This window comes from Rhineura floridana, chromosome 7 (genome assembly GCF_030035675.1).
Source record: "Rhineura floridana isolate rRhiFlo1 chromosome 7, rRhiFlo1.hap2, whole genome shotgun sequence".
Classification (NCBI taxonomy): Eukaryota; Metazoa; Chordata; class Lepidosauria; order Squamata; family Rhineuridae; genus Rhineura; species Rhineura floridana.
Window position 1 is genome coordinate 60,926,158 of NC_084486.1, and position 19,480 is coordinate 60,945,637.

The 19,480-nt window shown below is 39.8% G+C and overlaps 2 protein-coding genes across 2 annotated transcripts in view; one reads left to right on the forward strand and one right to left on the reverse strand.

Annotated features, from left to right (window-relative positions):
* The window catches only part of FANK1 (fibronectin type III and ankyrin repeat domains 1), a 31,042-nt gene extending 20,004 nt beyond the window's left edge, over window positions 1-11,038 (reverse strand). The window contains exons 1-3 of the mRNA XM_061635693.1: window positions 10,764-11,038; window positions 5,456-5,627; window positions 3,081-3,205 (exon numbers count right to left, since the gene is read on the reverse strand). Of these exons, the coding sequence (XP_061491677.1) occupies window positions 3,081-3,205; window positions 5,456-5,627; window positions 10,764-10,833 (367 nt within the window). The 5' untranslated portion in view covers window positions 10,834-11,038. The remainder of the gene's footprint in view (window positions 1-3,080; window positions 3,206-5,455; window positions 5,628-10,763) is intronic.
* Window positions 11,039-14,009: 2,971 nt separating this feature from the next.
* DHX32 (DEAH-box helicase 32 (putative)) overlaps window positions 14,010-19,480 on the forward strand; it is a 57,961-nt gene continuing 52,490 nt past the window's right edge. The window contains 1 exon segment of the mRNA XM_061637696.1: window positions 14,010-14,288. Coding sequence (XP_061493680.1) covers window positions 14,010-14,288 — 279 coding nt within the window.

Genomic DNA, 19,480 nt, shown 5'->3' on the forward strand with positions numbered 1-19,480 from the left:
TAGATGGCTCACCATCAGCTAAAACACAATGGGATTAAATTGGTGAATCTGTTACCAGCTTTTGGTTGTGAACCTACTTGACACAGTTCATAAGTTTATTAATTTCAACAGAAAGATTTATCCCCAACTCAAGGAATGCAATCTGGATGTTCATGCACTCTTGACATGTGTGACAGATTCTTAGGGAATGGAATAGACAACACTTCTTTCCTAACTCCCAGGACAAGCAGTTCTGTTGCCTAGAAGCATGTTTCTTTCTGAATATGTTGTCTTCAAAGGGCGCAAAGGAGTGCATGTTGTTCCTAATGGCTAGATTTCAGCTAACCACTCAATGCAGTGATTTATTGTGGGAGAGGGGAAACACTTTAATATATATATTATGTTGCCCATTCATTGATGTTGACGCTCTATATGTGTATCAGGGGGCTCTCAAGAGTTCTGGATTAGTGACTATGGAAATAAACCATTTATACTACAGTTCTCACACACATTATTCTGGGTTATGTATGTACGTAATGCTGCAATCGTATACCTACTTGTGTAGACGTAAGCCCACTGAATTCAGCAGGACTAACTTCTATAGGGACATGTATAAGGTTGCACTGTAAAACATTTTTATATCACCCTTCATCAAAAATTCATCGCAGAGCATTTTTACAAGGTTATTTCATAATTATATCTTTTTAATGTGTTTGAATTAATGCCTATTCATGCACATCTTGATGTAAAGAGAAACATATCGTCTAATAGGAGCCCACCACAACAGAGTGTACATTTAATTCACTTCATACCTAATACTTCAAGAGATTTATTTGGATTCAACTTCAAGAAAATGATTCCCCTTCAATAAAGAAATAATACTTTGATATTTAGGGTCCACAAACCAAATCTGTATACACAGACTCATGGCTGAACATAAACTTTTAATAATATAATTTTAAAGTAGCAATAGAAACACAATTTATCAAGAGCTGAAAACCAACAGACAATATCTTTACTTATATGATTTCTTGAACATAAAATGTAAGGGAAATTACTGTCAGGAAATAATTTTGAAAAACTGGCAAATAATATTAAAATGTACTAAGAAAATAGGTACTGATTGATGACTATGTTACCAGATTTATAATAACTGTCTCACAATTTTTTAAAAGAACTGTGACAAACAAGTTATCTAATGGGAATTGGCTCTGCCTTGCCTACATGATCTCTAAATGATAACTGTTCTGGGAAATTCAAAATCTAGACTCCTTTTCTTCCTAAGTCCTTTTGGCTTGGATCCGATCCCTTCCCTGATGCATGAGTGGAAGGCACTTCTGTGTCTCCCCAAATCACTGCAGAGGATCCCCCAATCCTCAGGACAGAGTTTTCCAGGCATGCAAAGTGCTGCTACCAGATGAGGAGTGAAAAAGCCCCTTTATGAAGTAGAAGCAAACTCATGCTACTTTGGATTTAAGCCTTTATCTCATGTCCAGAAATCCATACCTCAAGAGGCCAAGACTGACTGTTATGTGAAATAAGCTATGACATGGAGTTGAAGCACAAACCAAATTCCATCACAATGCAACTATCTGGATGGTATCCAATGCACTTGTCCCAATAGTGCAAAGATTTACTTTGTGCAGCATATGTTTTCCCCCTCTCCTCCCCCCATGCCCTCCCCCAATCTGCTCAAAGAAAAGGGTTGGGGAAACCCCTGGAAAACATTTAGGGGTGCATGTGGGGACATTCCACGGTGTAGGAGTAAATCATTGTGCTGATGGAACAAGAGTGCTACAATGGATACTTTTATATTTTGATTTTTTTTTTTTAGTTATATTGTACATATTTTTTAGAAACGCTCATGTCCCCCGAGATCTTCACTCACACCCCTGGTTGAGAAACACTGTTCTAGATGGCTCACCATCAGCTAAAACACAATGGGATTAAATTGGTGAATTGCTTCTACTTCGTAAAGGGGCTTTTTCACTCCCCATCTGGTAGCAGCCCTCTGAGTTTGGATTATAAGAATCTCCATCTTCTACAGCTTTCTTTCAGCATAAGCCAACAGAGCAAAGATGTTCCATGCCATGCCTTTCAAGGGACTCCTCATTGTGAGGGATATCCTGAATCAGAAGTGATGGTGCCTTTTTAGCACCTACCCTTCTTAGCCCTCACCTTTTGTTCTCAGTTGCAATGAATTTTAGATGTGATGGCTATAATCCTGAGATATTCATAAGGACTTTCCAGCCACACTGGCAAGTATGAGAATCACAGGATCCTTGTCATTTTATGCACAGTTCCAACTGTGAGCATATACTCCCTTGTCCTTTATACCCTGATCTTTGACCTTCTATTTACTTATCCTTCTCTATATGAGTAGCGCTGTGACTAATGACCCAGCTGGGTTAAACCCGAAAGGAAGCCCAGAGGCTGATGCGCTTCAATTAATGAAATCCACTAAAAATTACTCCAGCTACCAGTCCCTACTTTCATCTGTTACACACAACCAGTGCACAACATGCATAATACAAGTACTCTCACGCTGGGATATTTTCATGAACAACCTCTTCTGGCAGCTTACATTTGGCTTGTTTTCCAATTTTGTCTCTTATTATTGACACTGGGTATAATTGAGAAATCTGTCATACTATCATGTCACTTTTCCATCTTCCATCCTGTGTCAGTCAACTTTGCCCCAGAAAACTCCAGGCATGCCTAGAACTATATGGCTGACTGGAGGTCATCTGGTATCCAGCTCCCAAGTATATACATGGGGTCTGTTGAAGCTTGGTTTTATCATGTGGGTGATGAGACTTCTTGTCCTGTTTTCTAATTTGAGCAGCCAAGGACTGAATAACATGAAGATGGTACAAAATAGCAAGTGAACATTTTAAGAGAAGGTTTTTCTCTTTAGATAACAGCGAGGAATAGCAAATGCTAAAGATCTAAAATGTATCCCAAATAAGATATTGTATAAAAAGGCTTAATTGGGAGCAATGATACATATTAAATTTACTGATTTACTTCTGCTTTCCATTTAATACAAATCAAATTTATATTGTGAATACTTAACATTTAACAATAAATTGTGAACTTACTTGTTGTGGTTACACAAACAGGTGCACTGTAAACAGACTCCCCTGCAGGGTCTGTGACTTTAAGTCGAAATCTGTAGGTTGTTCTAGGTTCAAGACCTTCCACAACATGCTGTCGGGCATATCCCCTAAAATAAAATAATGTTATTTCCCCAAAATAATTGTTTTCAATTATTTTCCAGTGTTTTCCTCATTTGAGGCAAATTCTAAAAATAAATTACAAAATGCTAATGGTTGTAATAACTGCCTATATATACTACCAAATACCTATTATTGTGAATGCATGAAGGTCACTGGAAAAAAAATTGCTTAGTGGGAAAATATGTGCCAAAATTGTTCTTAATACACACTGTTGTTGTTCTATTGTGTCACTGTGAAGCCACCTGCAAAATTCATTTGCTCCCAACTGCACATACAAATCCAATGTTTCCATGGGACCACTGCAAAACAGATGTAGAACAAAGTGCATGCTTACATAAATACCTAAGCTGTGCAGTAGTGTAGAGGCAAATTCAAAAGTGCAGGGTCCTTTCACAGTAGTCATGCCATGCACCCTTTACAGCCTTGCCCCATTTTCCACTTTCCCTCATCTCCCTTGCTCTCCCTGTCATCTTGCAAGCCAATCAGCATGGAAGGAGACACTGTGTATTAGCTATTGAGAAGAGTCTTCTGAGTGGCTGGCTCATCTCCTTTCATTCTGATTTGCTCCAATCAGCATGTAAGGACAAGGACTCTTCTCAGTGGCTAGTACACTCCCTATTCATACTGATTGGCTCTGGCTCATATATAGGGACCTGGCTGGGACCCTGTTCTCAAAAAAGTAATGGGTCTATGACCCCATGCATCCCTGGATGACTACACCCCTGAAGCTGTGTATATCTTAAAAAGAAAAAGAAAACATAAATGGTGTTATTTAATATCAGTCATAGAGTTGTTGTTGTTATGTGCCTTCAAGTTGATTACGACTTATGGCGACCCTATGAATCAGTGACCTCCAAAAGCATCTGTCATGAACCACCCTGTTCAGATCTTGTAAGTTCAGGTCTGTGGCTTCCTTTATGGAATCAATCCATCTCTTGTTTGGAGTCATAGAGTAGATTCACTGAAATCAATGGACTATTTTAATGGGTCTACTCTGAGTATGACTTGTGTTGGATATCACCCAAGGAATACAAGAAACAAGAATCAGAACATCTTACACAAGTGTCATGAAAATATACACTTCAAGGGCAAAAAGTCAGGTTCAAACATTTTAAATTAATGTCTTCATCTAATATTTGGATTGCAAAAGAAAATGTCTATCAGAGTTACAGAGTATGCCATGTGTTACTGCTTCATCTAAAAAGCAAAAATCCTTCTAAATCATCTGACATTCTAAGGAAATTGTTTCCCAGAACACTCAGAAAACTTCATTTTTAAAGTACTATAAATAATATAAGATACCTAGCTTGATGAAATAGGTACCATTGAAACAGTCTAATTCTGCCACCTAGTGACAAATTCTACACAGAATCTTTCTGACAATATGGGAACATATGATGACTCAGAGAAAACATCCGAGCACCCAGGGGACCGCTAGACAGCTTATACAGCAGATTTATTCATTTTATTTTATTTTTAAAACACATAAGCCATCTCTCTAAATGTTCAAGGCAACTGATAATCACTAATAAAATAGAACAATACAATAAAAATGTGTATCTACACATTCCAGAGGTAGACCAATTTTACTGTAAAACATGCTATGCTTTTCCATATTTAAGAAAACTGCACAAATTATCACATAAAGCAAGAAGAAAGAAAAGTAATATATGAAGGGAGTTAAGGTGTAGCCACAAGAAGAAGCAGGAGAAGGATCTTCTGGGAGGAGAAGGAGCACATGCTCCACACCCTGGACAACAAGCGTGATCCATCAATGATTTGTTTCCACAATTGCAGAACCTTCCCCTTTCAAGTCATTAGTGTGGTATTCTCTCCACTGAGCTGTACAGTAAAGGGGAAGAGTTTGCAATCCAGGGAAACATGCATGTATTCCAATTATTATATCTATCTATAACCACAATTAAAGACTGATTTGCCACCCTGGGCTTCTGCTGGGAGGAAGGGCGGGATATAAATCAAATAATAAATAAATAAATTTCAGAAGCCATCATCTAGATCAGTGTTCTTCATCCTTGGGTTCCCAGATGTTGTCAGACTACAACTCCCATCAACCCCAGCCAGTTTAGCCAACGGCCCAGGATGATGGAGTTAATAGTCCAACAACATCTGGGGACTCAAGATTGAAGAACTGGACTATTTATGTTAACTAAATTAGCTTTGTATTCTCAGCTTTCTTTTTTATTTGGTGGGGGGGAAAGCAGTAGAAATGCACTTACGTGTAAATTAGACCATATCTATGCAACTTAGCATCCTCTTCTTCAACTGAAAATTTTAACCACTGCTCCTGAGGACCTTTTCGTTGTTCTTCCAAGTCCCAGCTTAGCTGAATATTGTGGTGGCTCACATGGCCTACAACTGGAGGGTGAGGTTTTGAGATGAAACGTCTTCCTACCAACAAATCATGTCAAAGTGTTATTTTAAGCATGACAATATACACTAAACATCTCTCAATAATTGGAGGGATAGTTGTCCAGTTTTATGCCCCAAAATTATTTTGATTCAAACAGGACTATGATTGCATAAACATTGTTGGACAATCTTTGAATTGTTTTCATTTTTGTTCCCCACCCCCACCCACAGTTTGGAGCAACACAATAAACAAAATCATCACATTGTAGGTATGGACTTCAGTCGCTACCACAAATGTTTACACTGCCTAAGTATTTGTTTATTTGAAATATTTATATCCTTCCTTTTGATCACAAAAGATCCACAAGATAGTTTACATGTGAACTAACAATAGATAACCTCCAAGGAATAAAACTGTAACGTGTGACAAAAGGTCAGCATAGACAATTTAAAACAGCAGCAACAGAGCACAGCTAAAGAATGCTTAATAACTTTCTCATATGGGGCTTTTGACCAGGAGAGTTTTAACTTGGAATCTGTATGCCAACAAAGAAGCAGTAGCCTGCACCTCCCAGAGAAAATTCTTATAGTCTCAGCACCACCACTGCTATTCAGTAACCATCTTCTGTGCACAGACAACAAACACAGCTTTTAGAACCTCTGAAGATTGACATATGGGAGGGACGCAACGTGACAGGCTGGGGCATAGACAGTTTTCTCCTTGAGTTACAATCCAGCTCTCAGCTCATTCATCTAACCCCCAACATGTCAAAAATTCTTTTTAAAAATGTCACTAATCTGCTACCATCTAGCTCTTTTCAGGCACTTAGAACACCTTTTTAAAACCCTCTTGTAAAAAATAACTCCAATATTTTATGGGGAGGAAACCTGATAGCATGGAGTCAGCAGTGACATGGGCAGGGCAGGGCTGAAAACCGAAAGAAAGAAAGAAAGAAAGAAAGAAAGAAAGAAAGAAAGAAAGAAAGAAAGAAAGAAAGAAAGAAAGAAAGAAAGAAAGAAAGAAAGAAAGAAAGAAAGCTATATGTAAGAAAATCAGAGTTTACACAAAAGTAGAAAAAAGAAAACTAGCTGGTTGAGTTACATTGATCATACCTTAGAATTCCAGCCAATTACCCTCATTTTCAGTCTTTCACATATTCTGGACCCCAGAGCATTTAGAGCAGGGGTGGGGAATCTACATTCCCTTGTGGGCAATGGCCGCATATCAGTGGTGAGCAGGGCCAGAGGCAAAAGTGGGTGGAGCAACAAATATGATTGCTACAGCCAGGCAAGTCAGAGGTTTCTCTGCATACACACCTCATACATATCTCTCCATCCTCTATCTGGGAAAACAAGAACATTAGCACAGTTCAAGAATACATCCCATCCAGGCAAAGGTGTTTGAGGGTGTGGAGCAGAGCCAGTGAGGGCTGTGGTCTGAGAATAGAGGCCTGAGGAGGGGCATAAGCTGGGGAGAGTCCTGAAGGCCAGAGAGAAAGGGTGGGAGGGCCATATTTGGCCCCTGGGTCAGAGGTTCCCCACCCCTGATTTAGGCTTCAAAACACACTGCCTACATAATGAATGTAATTTAGGAATTGATTTTTCTTTCTTTTAAACTGTCTCAGAAAATATTATTTATATCTGCAGTATCACATCCTATAAAACAAGTGCATTAGGTAAGTGACGAATCAAGCATGCCTTACATTTTATAAATGCAAGTAATCTAATCAACTAGAGAGGTTGAGTCCTTCCACCCTCCAGACTCAAACTCTGCATGGACCATTTAAAAACACCATAAACAGTAAAGAGAAGTTATTCAACCCTAAGACTTAGGGACAGTCTGTCACAAGGCTCCTATTCTACTATAGCCATTCTAACCAAAAGCAAGGGACAATCTTTATAAAGACATTCAGGTATCTTACTCTTGTAATGAGACTGATATTTGTCTATCTGGTCCATCTAAGCACAAGAAAAAAATGTGGCTATTACTCTCATATGATACAGAGCTGAGAAAACAACTGGCATTTTCTTAAACTCTGATGCTACCTCAAGGCAATACATCATCTTCTCAATTTACACTTAACACAGGGATAAATACAATAAAAACAGTTGATGATAACAGAAGAATCTTTTTGACATACAACATGTTGGGTACTAGGTATTCCATTTAACCTTTATATGCAGTGATGGGAGAAAACCCCTTGAAATTCATGCACTCCTGAGCTTTCATGGAGAATCCTACACACAGAAACACACACCTCAGGTCTTTTTTTTTTATTTCTGAGAAATCTAGAAACCTGCCAATCTCCCTTTCTCCCCTCCCCCCGAAAAAGCTTCCTCTTCAGAAGGGGGAGAAGGTACCCAGTGACATATTGCATAAAGAGTTTGCAAGAAACTGGAGGGATCTTGCCAGCATGGAAATAACGCTCCTGAACATACTTGGGAACATCATTGCCTTTTGGAGAGCATTGGAATGTAGAATTCTGGAGGAGGCTGAAGAAATTACAATCCCATTGGATTTGAAATTGCTTCTCCCTCCAAATTCAATGCAGGAAGCAAAAGAAATTCTGGTTTGGGGCAGAAAAATACTCTCCAGAGTGTCAGAATGACCTAGCCTGTCTCTAGTGAGACCTCCCACCATCAGTTAACCCCTCCCCTTCTCAGGATGAAAAAACTGGCAGTGAGTGTTAGTAGCAGGGATTAACCCCATTACAAGCTGGATCTGAGCCTGGAGGAGTCTGAGCCTGGGTCATGAGATTTGGTTTTCGAAACTGCAGACGTTCATGTTCTGAATTCACCCCATCACTGATCCTATGCTGTATGCACTTTCCTTTTCTCAAAAAGCTATTAGCACACTATAACATACTCTACATTTTATTCTGTTACATCTAGGATGAAGTATGTATTGGAAGAATACAAGTAATTCATTCTAAGATATCTAAGATTACCTCCAAGATTATATTACATTTAACTTAATCAAAAGTTCCAGGAGTATTATGAGTTCCATTTGCAACAACCCATCCACTGGTCATTCTGCTTGGCACATTTTCCAGATAGAGGTCTTGTGTCTTTAATAGGGATGTAACAGACAAACATTCAATTCACACAACTTTTCCTGATGTGAATGTTGCAGGGATGACAAAAGCATCTCCAAATGAATTTGTGCCTGTTATATTGGTCCTAGAGGCACAGAGACTTTGTTGGAGAAAACACCAAAACTATCATCTTTACTTCTTGTTTTTGATCAATTTGGAAATAATTGCATTATTATATTTTAGTATATTTATTGTCTGAAAAGATCATGCCAAAATGCAAAATATTTTCATACAATCTATCACTATGATGCCCAAAGGAACAATTGGACTATTAAAAAAAACCCACAAACAAAATACTTGAAACCAGAGTAACAGCGGCTTGATCTTCAGTTCAGCCAGAGACAGCCTGTGTAATATTCATTTCATTCCTGTGACCAACCTGGAGCTTTATGACATCATAGTTGCAATAAAATAGGAAACATCATGAGTTATGAGAGCATGCCAAGGCCTATTGATTGTCCTGCATTTGGAAAGTTAAGAGTTTGCATCTTCAATGTCAAGAAACTAAAACTATACAATATGTGAGACACAATAATGAGATCTACCTCATCAGGAAACCTTAATTTTTTGTAGTCAAGGCTGATACATAATTTCTATATAGTATGGATTTTATATAGCTCAGTGGTATACACATATATTCTTAGAAAGAAAAATTGACAGTGACAGTGTTGCTCTCTTTGCTATCCTTTTTCTAGTGAACTGGGAAAGATCAAGTTCACCCTTCTAGCTTTTTCCTAAATCAACCAAAGTTCCAAGCCAATCAGCCTTGTAATCTCTTGCTACAAAGTCAATTAATGGAGTTTACTTTAACTTTTCTGGAGACATTTGAAACTCGTGAATAATAAACAATGAAATAGAATTCACTTCTTTTTTTAATAATCTGCTTTAATTATTGAAACCAATTACATAAGCAAAATTACTCAGTCCAAAATAATCTCTTTCCTCTATATAACACTTTCCTTTGGGGGGAAAAACCAGATGTAACAAAAACAAATAGCATGTCAAAAGTAACAAAATAAATATAATATCAAAATACTCAAGTATACAGCATCTCTACAAATGGCTTAGATTAGAGATAGGAAATCTCAGGCTTAAGGACCGAATGCGCTCCTCCAAGCATCTGTATCCAGCCCTTGTGACTCTTCACCAGGCCACATCCCTCATCCACACTGCTCCACTCCCTCCTGACTAGAATGTGTTCCTTGACTTCCCACCAACTACGCAAAATCTCTTAAAGTTTTCTCCAGTGTCTGACCTATAGGCTTCACAGCCTCTTCCCATTCAGTCCACACCGTGCAAAATCATGCTACTCATTCCTCACAATTCCTGTGTTCCTATCTTCCAGAATTTTCTTACCCTGTTGCCTCCTATTACAAACCATGTACACACTGCTCTGTTTTAAGGCTCACATTCCTAGTGCCCTTCTTTGACTCAATAACATCATCCTATTCTCACCCATACAGGTCACACCAGGCTTCCCTCTTTCCTTATTTTATGTATTCCAAATTTCCATTATTATTTTTTAAGCACAGGACCCTATTTCAGAATAGAGATCCACAGAAGATGTAACAGATGTCTCTTATTTCACACATGCAGCCAGCATATCCCCATTTTTTAAAAAAATAATAAAAATTGGCAACTACTAAAGTCAGATCCAAGCACCCACTGATTTTCATAGGCTCATCGGTCAAGAGATGGGCTGCAACCTTTTTTTTCTGACAGGATTTCTGTGCTTTTAACTGCCACACAACAAGCTGAAATCCAGTACGTTTAGCTTCCCTTGCACTGAATCTCCATGCTGAGAAAAGCTGCGTTCTTGACCTTGCTTAGCATGCAGATACTGCTAGCACAGGAAACCTTACAAAAAACGCAACCCGACTCCCCGCACGACCATTAACTTCTTCTGTTCCCCTTGGATTTACATGAGAACGCATTACCCTCTCTCTACGCCCATTCACACATTCTCTCTCCCCTTTCCCCTTCATTTAGCAATTGCTGCTGCTGCTGCTGCTTTTTAAAGAGGGGGTCTAGGCTCCAGATGGCCCAGGAATCACACACCTTCCAGCTTTGATGCTCTCACCTGAAACAGGGAGACGAGGTTCCTGTCGTGTTGCATATGATTGTTTAGCAGTGGGGGAGAATGCCCGCATTATTATTATTGTTAGTGTTGTTATTATTTCAGACGTTCCTCGGCTGAGTCCGGGCTTAAATAAATGCCTGCGTCTTCTCCCTGTTCACCGCCACTTCGCGATGTTTCCTTCTCTAAGGTAGCCTCCCGCCCCCTCCGTCTCGGAGAAGATGCTCTCACCCGTTTGCTTCCTTCTCAGCCATCCTGCTCCCTCTGTTCTACCACCATTCCCCTCACCTCTGCCCGGCTCCATGAGCTGATGTCGGTTAAGATTCCTCCCGCCTGCAAGGCCGCACCCAGCGTCCCGTTACCATAACAACGCAACGACCCAGTCAGGCGAGCAAACCATGCCTTGGAGCCCAGTAATGGGAGGGAGACGGGGGGGGGGAGAAAAGGTGGCAAGGACGCCCATAAACCGACCCAGCACAACCGTACCCTTACCCCAGAATCTTGGGAATGAATTGAAGAACTGAAAGGTAGTAGGAAGAGGCGTTGCTAGTACTGCATATTGGATAGTATCCTATGTGTTCCGTGCTTGGTTTGCAATAGAGATGCCTGCATAGGAATGAATCCTGCGACTTTCCCACTTGGTCCCTTTAGAAACCCGTTTGCTCCTCATTTTCAGAGGGGGAAGGTACTAAAGGAAGGCCTAATGTGAAAATCTTTGAGGGGAACAACCTTGTAGTGGTGAGTGGGCTTGCGTGTTTCAATGAACCTTGTGAGCGATGCCATTGGGAGTCATGTACTCCCAGCAGGGTCACCCATGGTGGTAAGGTCAAGGGAGAGGAACCAGACAAAGAACGATCCAAGAAAGTCCTCAACGGCAGAACAGGCGGAGGATAACAATGTGTATGTTACAACGGCTGTGAAGGCGGATGAAGGCTGCAGCAGATAAAAGACTTCCAATCGTCGTGGTATCCATGCCATTGGATCAAAGTCTTTTTCTGTCTAGATTGTGTGTTGATCGTTGTGCGCCAATCTCCCCACATAAAACAAATTCATGCACAGGCGTCTTCCAAGCAAAGACCTTATCTTGGAAGACAATCTTACTCGCCCACGAGTGATCGCCAATGATTATTTATTACATTTGTATCCCACCTTTCCTCCAAGGAGCTCAAGGTGGTGTACGAATATGGTTCTTCCCCACCCAATTTTATCCTCACTGTAACCCTGTGAGGTAGGTTAGGCTGAGAGACAGTGACTGGCCCAAGGTCACCTATTGAGCTTCATGGCCCAGCAGGGATATGAACACTGGTCTTCCAGGTTCTACTCCAGCACTCTAACTACTACACAACATTGCCTCTCTAACTGGAATTAGATAAGTTGTTGCTACCCATCCCTGTATAAATTCTACTATTTCACACAAGTACAACAAAAGCACAGAACTGGGAATCAGAGCAACATCCTAAGGATCTTGGCTTTGGGACTTCTTTGTTTTTAATCATTTAACATTCATGATCATGACTTGGATGAGGAGGTACAAAGCATGCTTATCAAATCTGCAGATGATACAAAGTTGGGGGGCATAAATACCATGGAAGACAGAAACAAAATTCAAAGGGACCTTGATAGGCTGGAGCATTGGGCTGAAAACAACCGAATGAAATTCAACAGGGATAAATGCAAAGTTCTACACTTAAGAAAAAGAAACCAAATGCACAGTTATAAGATGGGGGATACTTGGCTCAGCAGTACGACATGTGAGAAGGATCTTGGAATTGTCGTTGATCACAAGCTGAATATGAGCCAACAGTGTGATGTGGCTGCAAAAAAGGCAAATGCTATATTAGGTTGCATTAACAGAAGTATAGTTTCCAAATCGCGTGAAGTACTAGTTGCCCTCTATTCAGCACTGGTTAGGCCTCATCTTGAATACTGCGTCCAGTTCTCGTCTCCGCACTTCAAGAAGGATGCAGTCAAACTGGAATGGGTTCAGAGGAGGGCAACAAAGATGATCAGGGGACTGGAAACCAAGCCCTATGAGGAGAGACTGAAAGAACTGGGCATGTTTAGCCTGGAGAAGAGAAGACTGAGGGGAGATATGATAGCACTCTTCAAGTACATGAAAGGTTGTCACATAGAGGAGTGCTGGGATCTCTTCTCAATCGTCCCAGAGTGCAGGGCACAGAATAATAGGCTCAAGTTGCATGAAACCAGATTTTGACTGGACATCAGGAAAACCTTCCTAACTGTTAGAGCCATACGACAATGGAACCAATTACCTAGAGAGGTAGTGGGCTCTCCGACACTGGAGGCATTCAAGAGGCAGCTAGACAGCCATCAAGGTCCCTTTGTATTTTATTTCTGTCTTCCACGGTATTAGCTGTGCCCCCCTATTTTGTATCATTTGCAAATTTAATAAGCATGCTCTGTACCTCCTCATCCAAGTCATTAATAAAAATGTTGAAGATCATGAAGGTCATGAACTTACACACCTTCCCCTATCTTTAGATTCTTTATAATGACCAGTGCATTTTGAACAATAAATAATACATACAGTAAATAATACTTACATACTTTAAAAAAAAACTCCAGAAAACTCCAGATTGTACTACATTCAGTGTCAAATGCGTGGAAAGTTGAACATATTCCTAATGATACACTTATGCAGTTACTGCACAAAGCTGCCCAGCTTTCTCCAGTTTTGCACTTCACATCCTGTGATAAAATCTATTGTAATGAGATTAAGCAACCATGTGATCCTTCTCACAATCAGCCTCAATAATCTCCCCATTAGCTTTCTATTCACAATGAATCAGGATGCAGATACGTGTGACAAAGGGAAGGCTGAGTAGAATCCTTAATCACTCTCCAGGACTGGCAAGGTACAATGAAAGAAAACAAACCAACTTTGTAACTCATTTGAAGACACAATCCATAAATTTAATATGCAGAAAGTAATCAGTTTCTCCTGAACTGTATTTCCAGCAGTGACTTTTTTTAAATGTGGGAGTTTTGGTTTTTAGACTTCTCTCAAAGAACGTTTCTAACAAATCGCCCTCAAGGCCCACAGAGGTGACAAAGAAAAAAACAAAGAAGGGAAAGAGAAAATAAACCTTCAAAACATTAACTTTGTGGAACTTTTAAACTGAACTTTAGTCTCTGAACAGGGTGATTTCTAGGACTCTAGTGATTTATTAATGTAAAAGATTTTACATTCTATTACACGTTGTTTGGAATAATACATGAATGAGAGATATGGACTTTTTGGCCTCTTACTCTGAGAAACAGTGCTTTTCAGAATTATTTGACTCTACTGATGGAGAGGATATGGAAGAGGAAAGTCTGGTGAGATATGCAGAAGATTTAGAGATGAATACTTTTGATGGATTGCCATTCTCTTCCCGTTATTACAAACTCCTCAAAGAGAGAGTGGAACTTCTTGTCTGGCAAGTGAAATACACTTTCATGGACAGTCTGCATAATCATCAGATTGTGATTGTTTCAGCAGATGCCAAAACTGGTAAGAGCTCCCAGGTGAGTGTTAAAGAGTTGCAATATTATATGAATTAGTGTTAAATGCTTGATATGAGCTGAAATTAAACGCTACATTCATATTTTTAAAATAGCATAAAATAGATCTTGTGATGCTCTGGTTTTGTATTCTGCCACTCATTGAACAATGTAGAATGTAAAATTGTTGTCTGCTTTCAATGATTGGCCTAATACCATTTGACAGTATTGGAGAGAACAACCAAACTCTCATTTGCAAAATCTCATTTACAGTGAGTTTGAGAATGTTGGTGACAGGGATGGTTTTACTAGTACTGGCATGTTTTCTCCCATTTCATATACAAGGCTTCAGAATCAAGGTGCTTAGAAAACTAGGACCCATGATCCAGAGAGTTTTATATGGCATTTTTAAGGGTTTATGCATACCCAGGAGGTGATCTCATCTCTCTCTCTCTCTCTTTTTAACTGCTGGGTTTCAAGACTGGTGTGGCATGTAGCTTGTGAGAAGGACTGCCATTTTAAAACAAATATCAAAAGCCAAGATGATGAGTACATAAAGTTTGTTTCACCATGCGTTTTGACAATGCATTCATTATTGCCTATTGTTTGATTACATTAAATTGGTTGAGAAGAAAAGAATTAAAATGTGAAATGGTTTTAGAAACTGAGGACAAATTATATATATAATGTGTATATGTTTAGAATTCTAATTTTTAAATGTCATCATTTTTTATCATGTATAAGATGAGCCCAGATAATCAGTAGTTTCTCCTATATGAGCTATATTGAAATTGATTCATCAAGAAACTAAAAGGTTATCTGCCGTATATGTGCCCCAGTGTGGTGTAGTGGTTAAGGTGTTGGACTACGACCTGGGAGCCCAGGGTTCGAATCCCCACACAGCCGTGAAGCTCACTGGGTGACCTTGGGCCAGTCACTGCCTCTCAGCCTCAGAGGAAGGCAATGGTAAAACCACCTCTGAATACCGCTTATCATGAAAACCCTATTCAGGGTCACCATAAGTCGGAATCGACTTGAAGGCAGTCCATCATCATGTGCCCCAAAAGGAGGACCATCTACTCGCAATCTCCTCCACCAAAATAGCACCGGGGAATTTTGAATTTTCATTTTACAACACATTTCAGAAAGTAAATAATATATTCTTACTAATTTCTGTGGTGTTTATATGAGACATAGGGCCTTCTCAGTGATTACACTAATATGTAATCTAATATGTAATGCCTCACCCCCTCAAGGCTTGAATAGTCCCTTCTCTCATAGCCGGCTGCTAGTTAGTGAAGACCTTTATACAGTATTCCAGCAGGCTTTTGCCTTGCCAGTTGGTTGATAAAACAGGAGTAAGGAACCTTTTTCAGCACAAGAGCCACATTCCTTCATGGGTAACCTTCCCAGGGGCCAGAGGCCACAGTGAGCAGAAAGACAAATGTGACTGTTATCTTTGTAAAGTAGTTTACATTCCAGTTGCACAAAAACCAGAGTTTTCAATACTCTCCAGTATCTCCATCCTTCATTTAGACATACAAGAGGCGTTATCCCAGTTAATATTCCAGCCAGGTAACAGCACTTGAGGAGGTTAGGAATGCAGGGCTGATGAGCAGTGTGGTCTGGGGACAGGGCTTGTCTCCTGTGGTGGAGAGCATGGCCTAGGGAGAATCCCAAGCACAGAGAGACATGGAGGGTCATAACTAGCCTCCAGGCATGAGGTTTTCCACCCCTGTTTTAAATCTTGGAGTTTTCCCTGATACTTCTGTGAGTCTTGAATTTTGTAGTTTTCTTTTTAAAAAAAGATTGAATGTTTTTAACTGTTGGAAGCCACCTTGAGAAATGCTGTTTAAGGGATGGGGAACTGGATCTGTCCAGCGGGCCAGATCCTTATCTCCCCCACAGGCCAAGCTTGACATGTGTGTGCGGTCATTCACCTGTCAATCACCTGATGTCACAGTGCTATCAAGTGACCCTTTTTTACCCTTGTGGATGATCAGGTGATCAGTGGGGCTTGCAAAATGCTGCACACAAAGCCGTGCAATTTCTGACTATCAGCCGATTGACAAGGCTTGCGTAACTCTGTACATGCCGATTGCAGTACCGGCAATCCCCCTTTCGCCTACACACATCTTTACTAGCCCAACACCTATGTCATTTATAATATAGGGTGTAAGGCAGGTGGGGATGGTTTGGCCAAAACAGCCTTATGGGCCAAATGGGGAAGCATAATGAGGCCTACAGACCAGCTGTTCCTCACTCTTGTGCTAATGCATTTGAAAGGCGGAGTAAAAATTAGTTTGTATAAATAAATACATTTAAATTGTCCAAGACTAATTCTCTGCCTAGTACTACTTACATAGTTTGTCTCTGTGAGATGAATTTGTGTGTACATGGGCCCAGAAGAACAGCTAAAACATGACTGAAGAAAATATTTGCCTTCTCCCATTTGTTAAAATAGTTCTTGGTGACCACTTTTATCTCTTGGCCACACTGAATCTACTCTGGGTAAATGAACACCCAGTGCTGGTCCTGGATGATGCAGGAGTTGTATTGCCTCCACTAACTTTATTTTGGAGTGGAGAGGCAATCCCAGGGGGTAGTAACTTCAGCTGCCAGGCCTGCTTGGAGCTGGAGGGTGGAGGCAACTGGAGAGGGTCAGGAAGAAAGTTTCTTTTACCACCTCTACCCCCACCCCTACCCCTGGCAAATTGCCCTGGTCTCCTTTGCACTTGAGCAGGGAGTGTGAAAACTTCCCAACCTCCCTTGCCAGGCCCTAGCCAATTCAGGTTTTTTCTTCTTGCCTGGCATGGCAAAGGCTCTCTTCCTCCCCCCCCATGTTTTGTGCACAAAACACTCCATTTTGTGGCTAACCAAGGGAACAGATGAAGGAACCTAATGAGGCATTGCATTTCTATTCTTAGGCTACTACTATCAACAAGTTCTTCTCCCTACCTCACCACCATTCAGAGCAACAATAGGCCGTTGATAATGCCAGTCAACTAGTCAGAATAATAAGCCACTAGCCTTCACAGGTGCTCCCTGCATCATGAGAATGGTAGCTTATGGTGGGAGCCCTTTGATAGTTTTGGAGTGACTTCAGCTGATGTCAGACTTTATCACCCTTTGAATCCAACTGTGAGAGAACCCCATGGCTAGTGTCAACATCTGGTTGGGACTCTCCATTTCAGGGAGCTCAAAACACTTGGCACTTTCGACTTCCGGGAAGGGTGACTTAGCCTGTGCCTGCTTTTGAGACGGGCTCCTGCCTCAAAAGAAGCTTATTCAGATATATCAGTCAGTTTTTTCTTTTTTTTTTGACTGATTAAACTTCTCCCGGGTAGGGAGAAACGAAGAGATTAACCTCAAAGCCTATTTTTGTTGGGACGACCAGATCTCATTAATTTATGGGACGAGGTCCAGCCGACGAAGGTGGGACGGATTTTCAACAGCAAGCTCTATCTGTTAAAGCGAACGTTCATCTTATCTTCTAAGAGAGAACGCACTAACAGGCAAGCACCCTTCTTTCTATATTTTTCTTTTACTTGACTTAAATTGTTGCTGTTTAAAAGAGATTTGCCAGATTGATCAGTTTTTGACATCTCACTGGGGAGCCATAACTTCTCTCTGCTACGCACTAATTAATAGCTTATCTCTGTTTTTGTTGCAAAAAGCTGTCCTGGATTTGCATTCTAAAGATATACACAGAAGAGGGATTTCTATTCCAGATTTTTATTTTGAAAAATATTATACTGTTTTGAGACTACTCTCTTTTTGGTCTATTTTATTTTGACGAATCTGTTTCTTGACGATTGCCATTAATTGTTTCGATCCTGGGAACTGCATTTTGTTTACTTAACTATTGGAGAGATAAGGCTGTCTGCTCTGTTTATACTGTGATGTCACCAAGTTTGGAGTATTAACCCAATTGTTGCTGAAATAAGAAGTGGTTTTCCTATATTTTTCTTTTAAAATGGCAATTAAGAAAGTGGCTGAAAATCTGGAAATAACTATGTTTCAGAAAATAATGGATGAGATTGAGATAACGAAAATTGAATTGAGTAAAATGAAGCAGGAGATTAAAGATATAAGGGTCCCTGTGAGAGAGGTGACCCTGGAAGGGGTCCCTGTGAGAGAGGAGACCCCGGAGATTGGAACAGGGGTCCCTGTGAGAGAGGAGACCCTGGAGACTGGAATAGGGGTCCCTGTGAGAGAGGAGATCCCGGAGATTGGAACCAACGTGGAACAGGAACAAGATTTGGAGTCTATGGACTTTAGAAATAAAATCTATTGTTTGGAACTCAATGTTATCTCTGAAGAAATGAATGAAGATTCTAGAGATAAAGTTATCAATGGCATGGATAATCTTCTGGACTGGAATGATGTGATGGAGCCCAATATAGAGAAAATCTATGGAATTAACTGCAGCCATGTGACAATGGAAAAACTTTTAAGAGATGACCCAGTGTATTTTGAAAAAAAGAACAGAGATATGATTTTACAGCAGTATTTCAGCAACCTATTCAGAATGGATGGCAAGAAAATATTTGGGATAGAGGTAATTCCCATCAGACTCTTACTATATGACTATGGCTTTGACAGCAAGATTATTATGGAATACTGATAATGGAAGATTGGATATTGAAATTACTGGACTTAACAAGACTACTGAAGATGGAAGATGGAAAATGGAACTAATAGAGATAATAGAACAATGGCTACTGAAATTATTGAACCTAACAGATTCTGATGTGATGGATTAATTGAAATGTTTATTTTGACTATGGTTATGACAATAAGATTATCATAATTAGTAATGAGATGGATTAATCGATATGCTTATCTGGAAAAAAAAAATTGATAGATATATTTCTTAAAGAATTGAAACCTCTCTTTGACTTTTTGTGGAAAGAATAAAGTAATGTTTATGAGATTTGATGATTAAGTAAGATAACTACTGGAGGAAAGTGATTTTATAATATGACTTAAGAGACAGGATTGTTATATATTATAGACTTATAACTGATTTGATCTTTGACAAATGGGAAGTCAATATTTTACTCTTTATTTTTTATTTTTGTTTTTTTTTTTCTTTTTTTCTTTTTGTTTAACTATTTTTGATTTTGTTTTTTGTCTTTGAATGTTTTATGATTTTGTCTTGTATGTTTTATGAAAATCTGAATAAAAATTATTGAAAAAAAAAAAAAAAACAC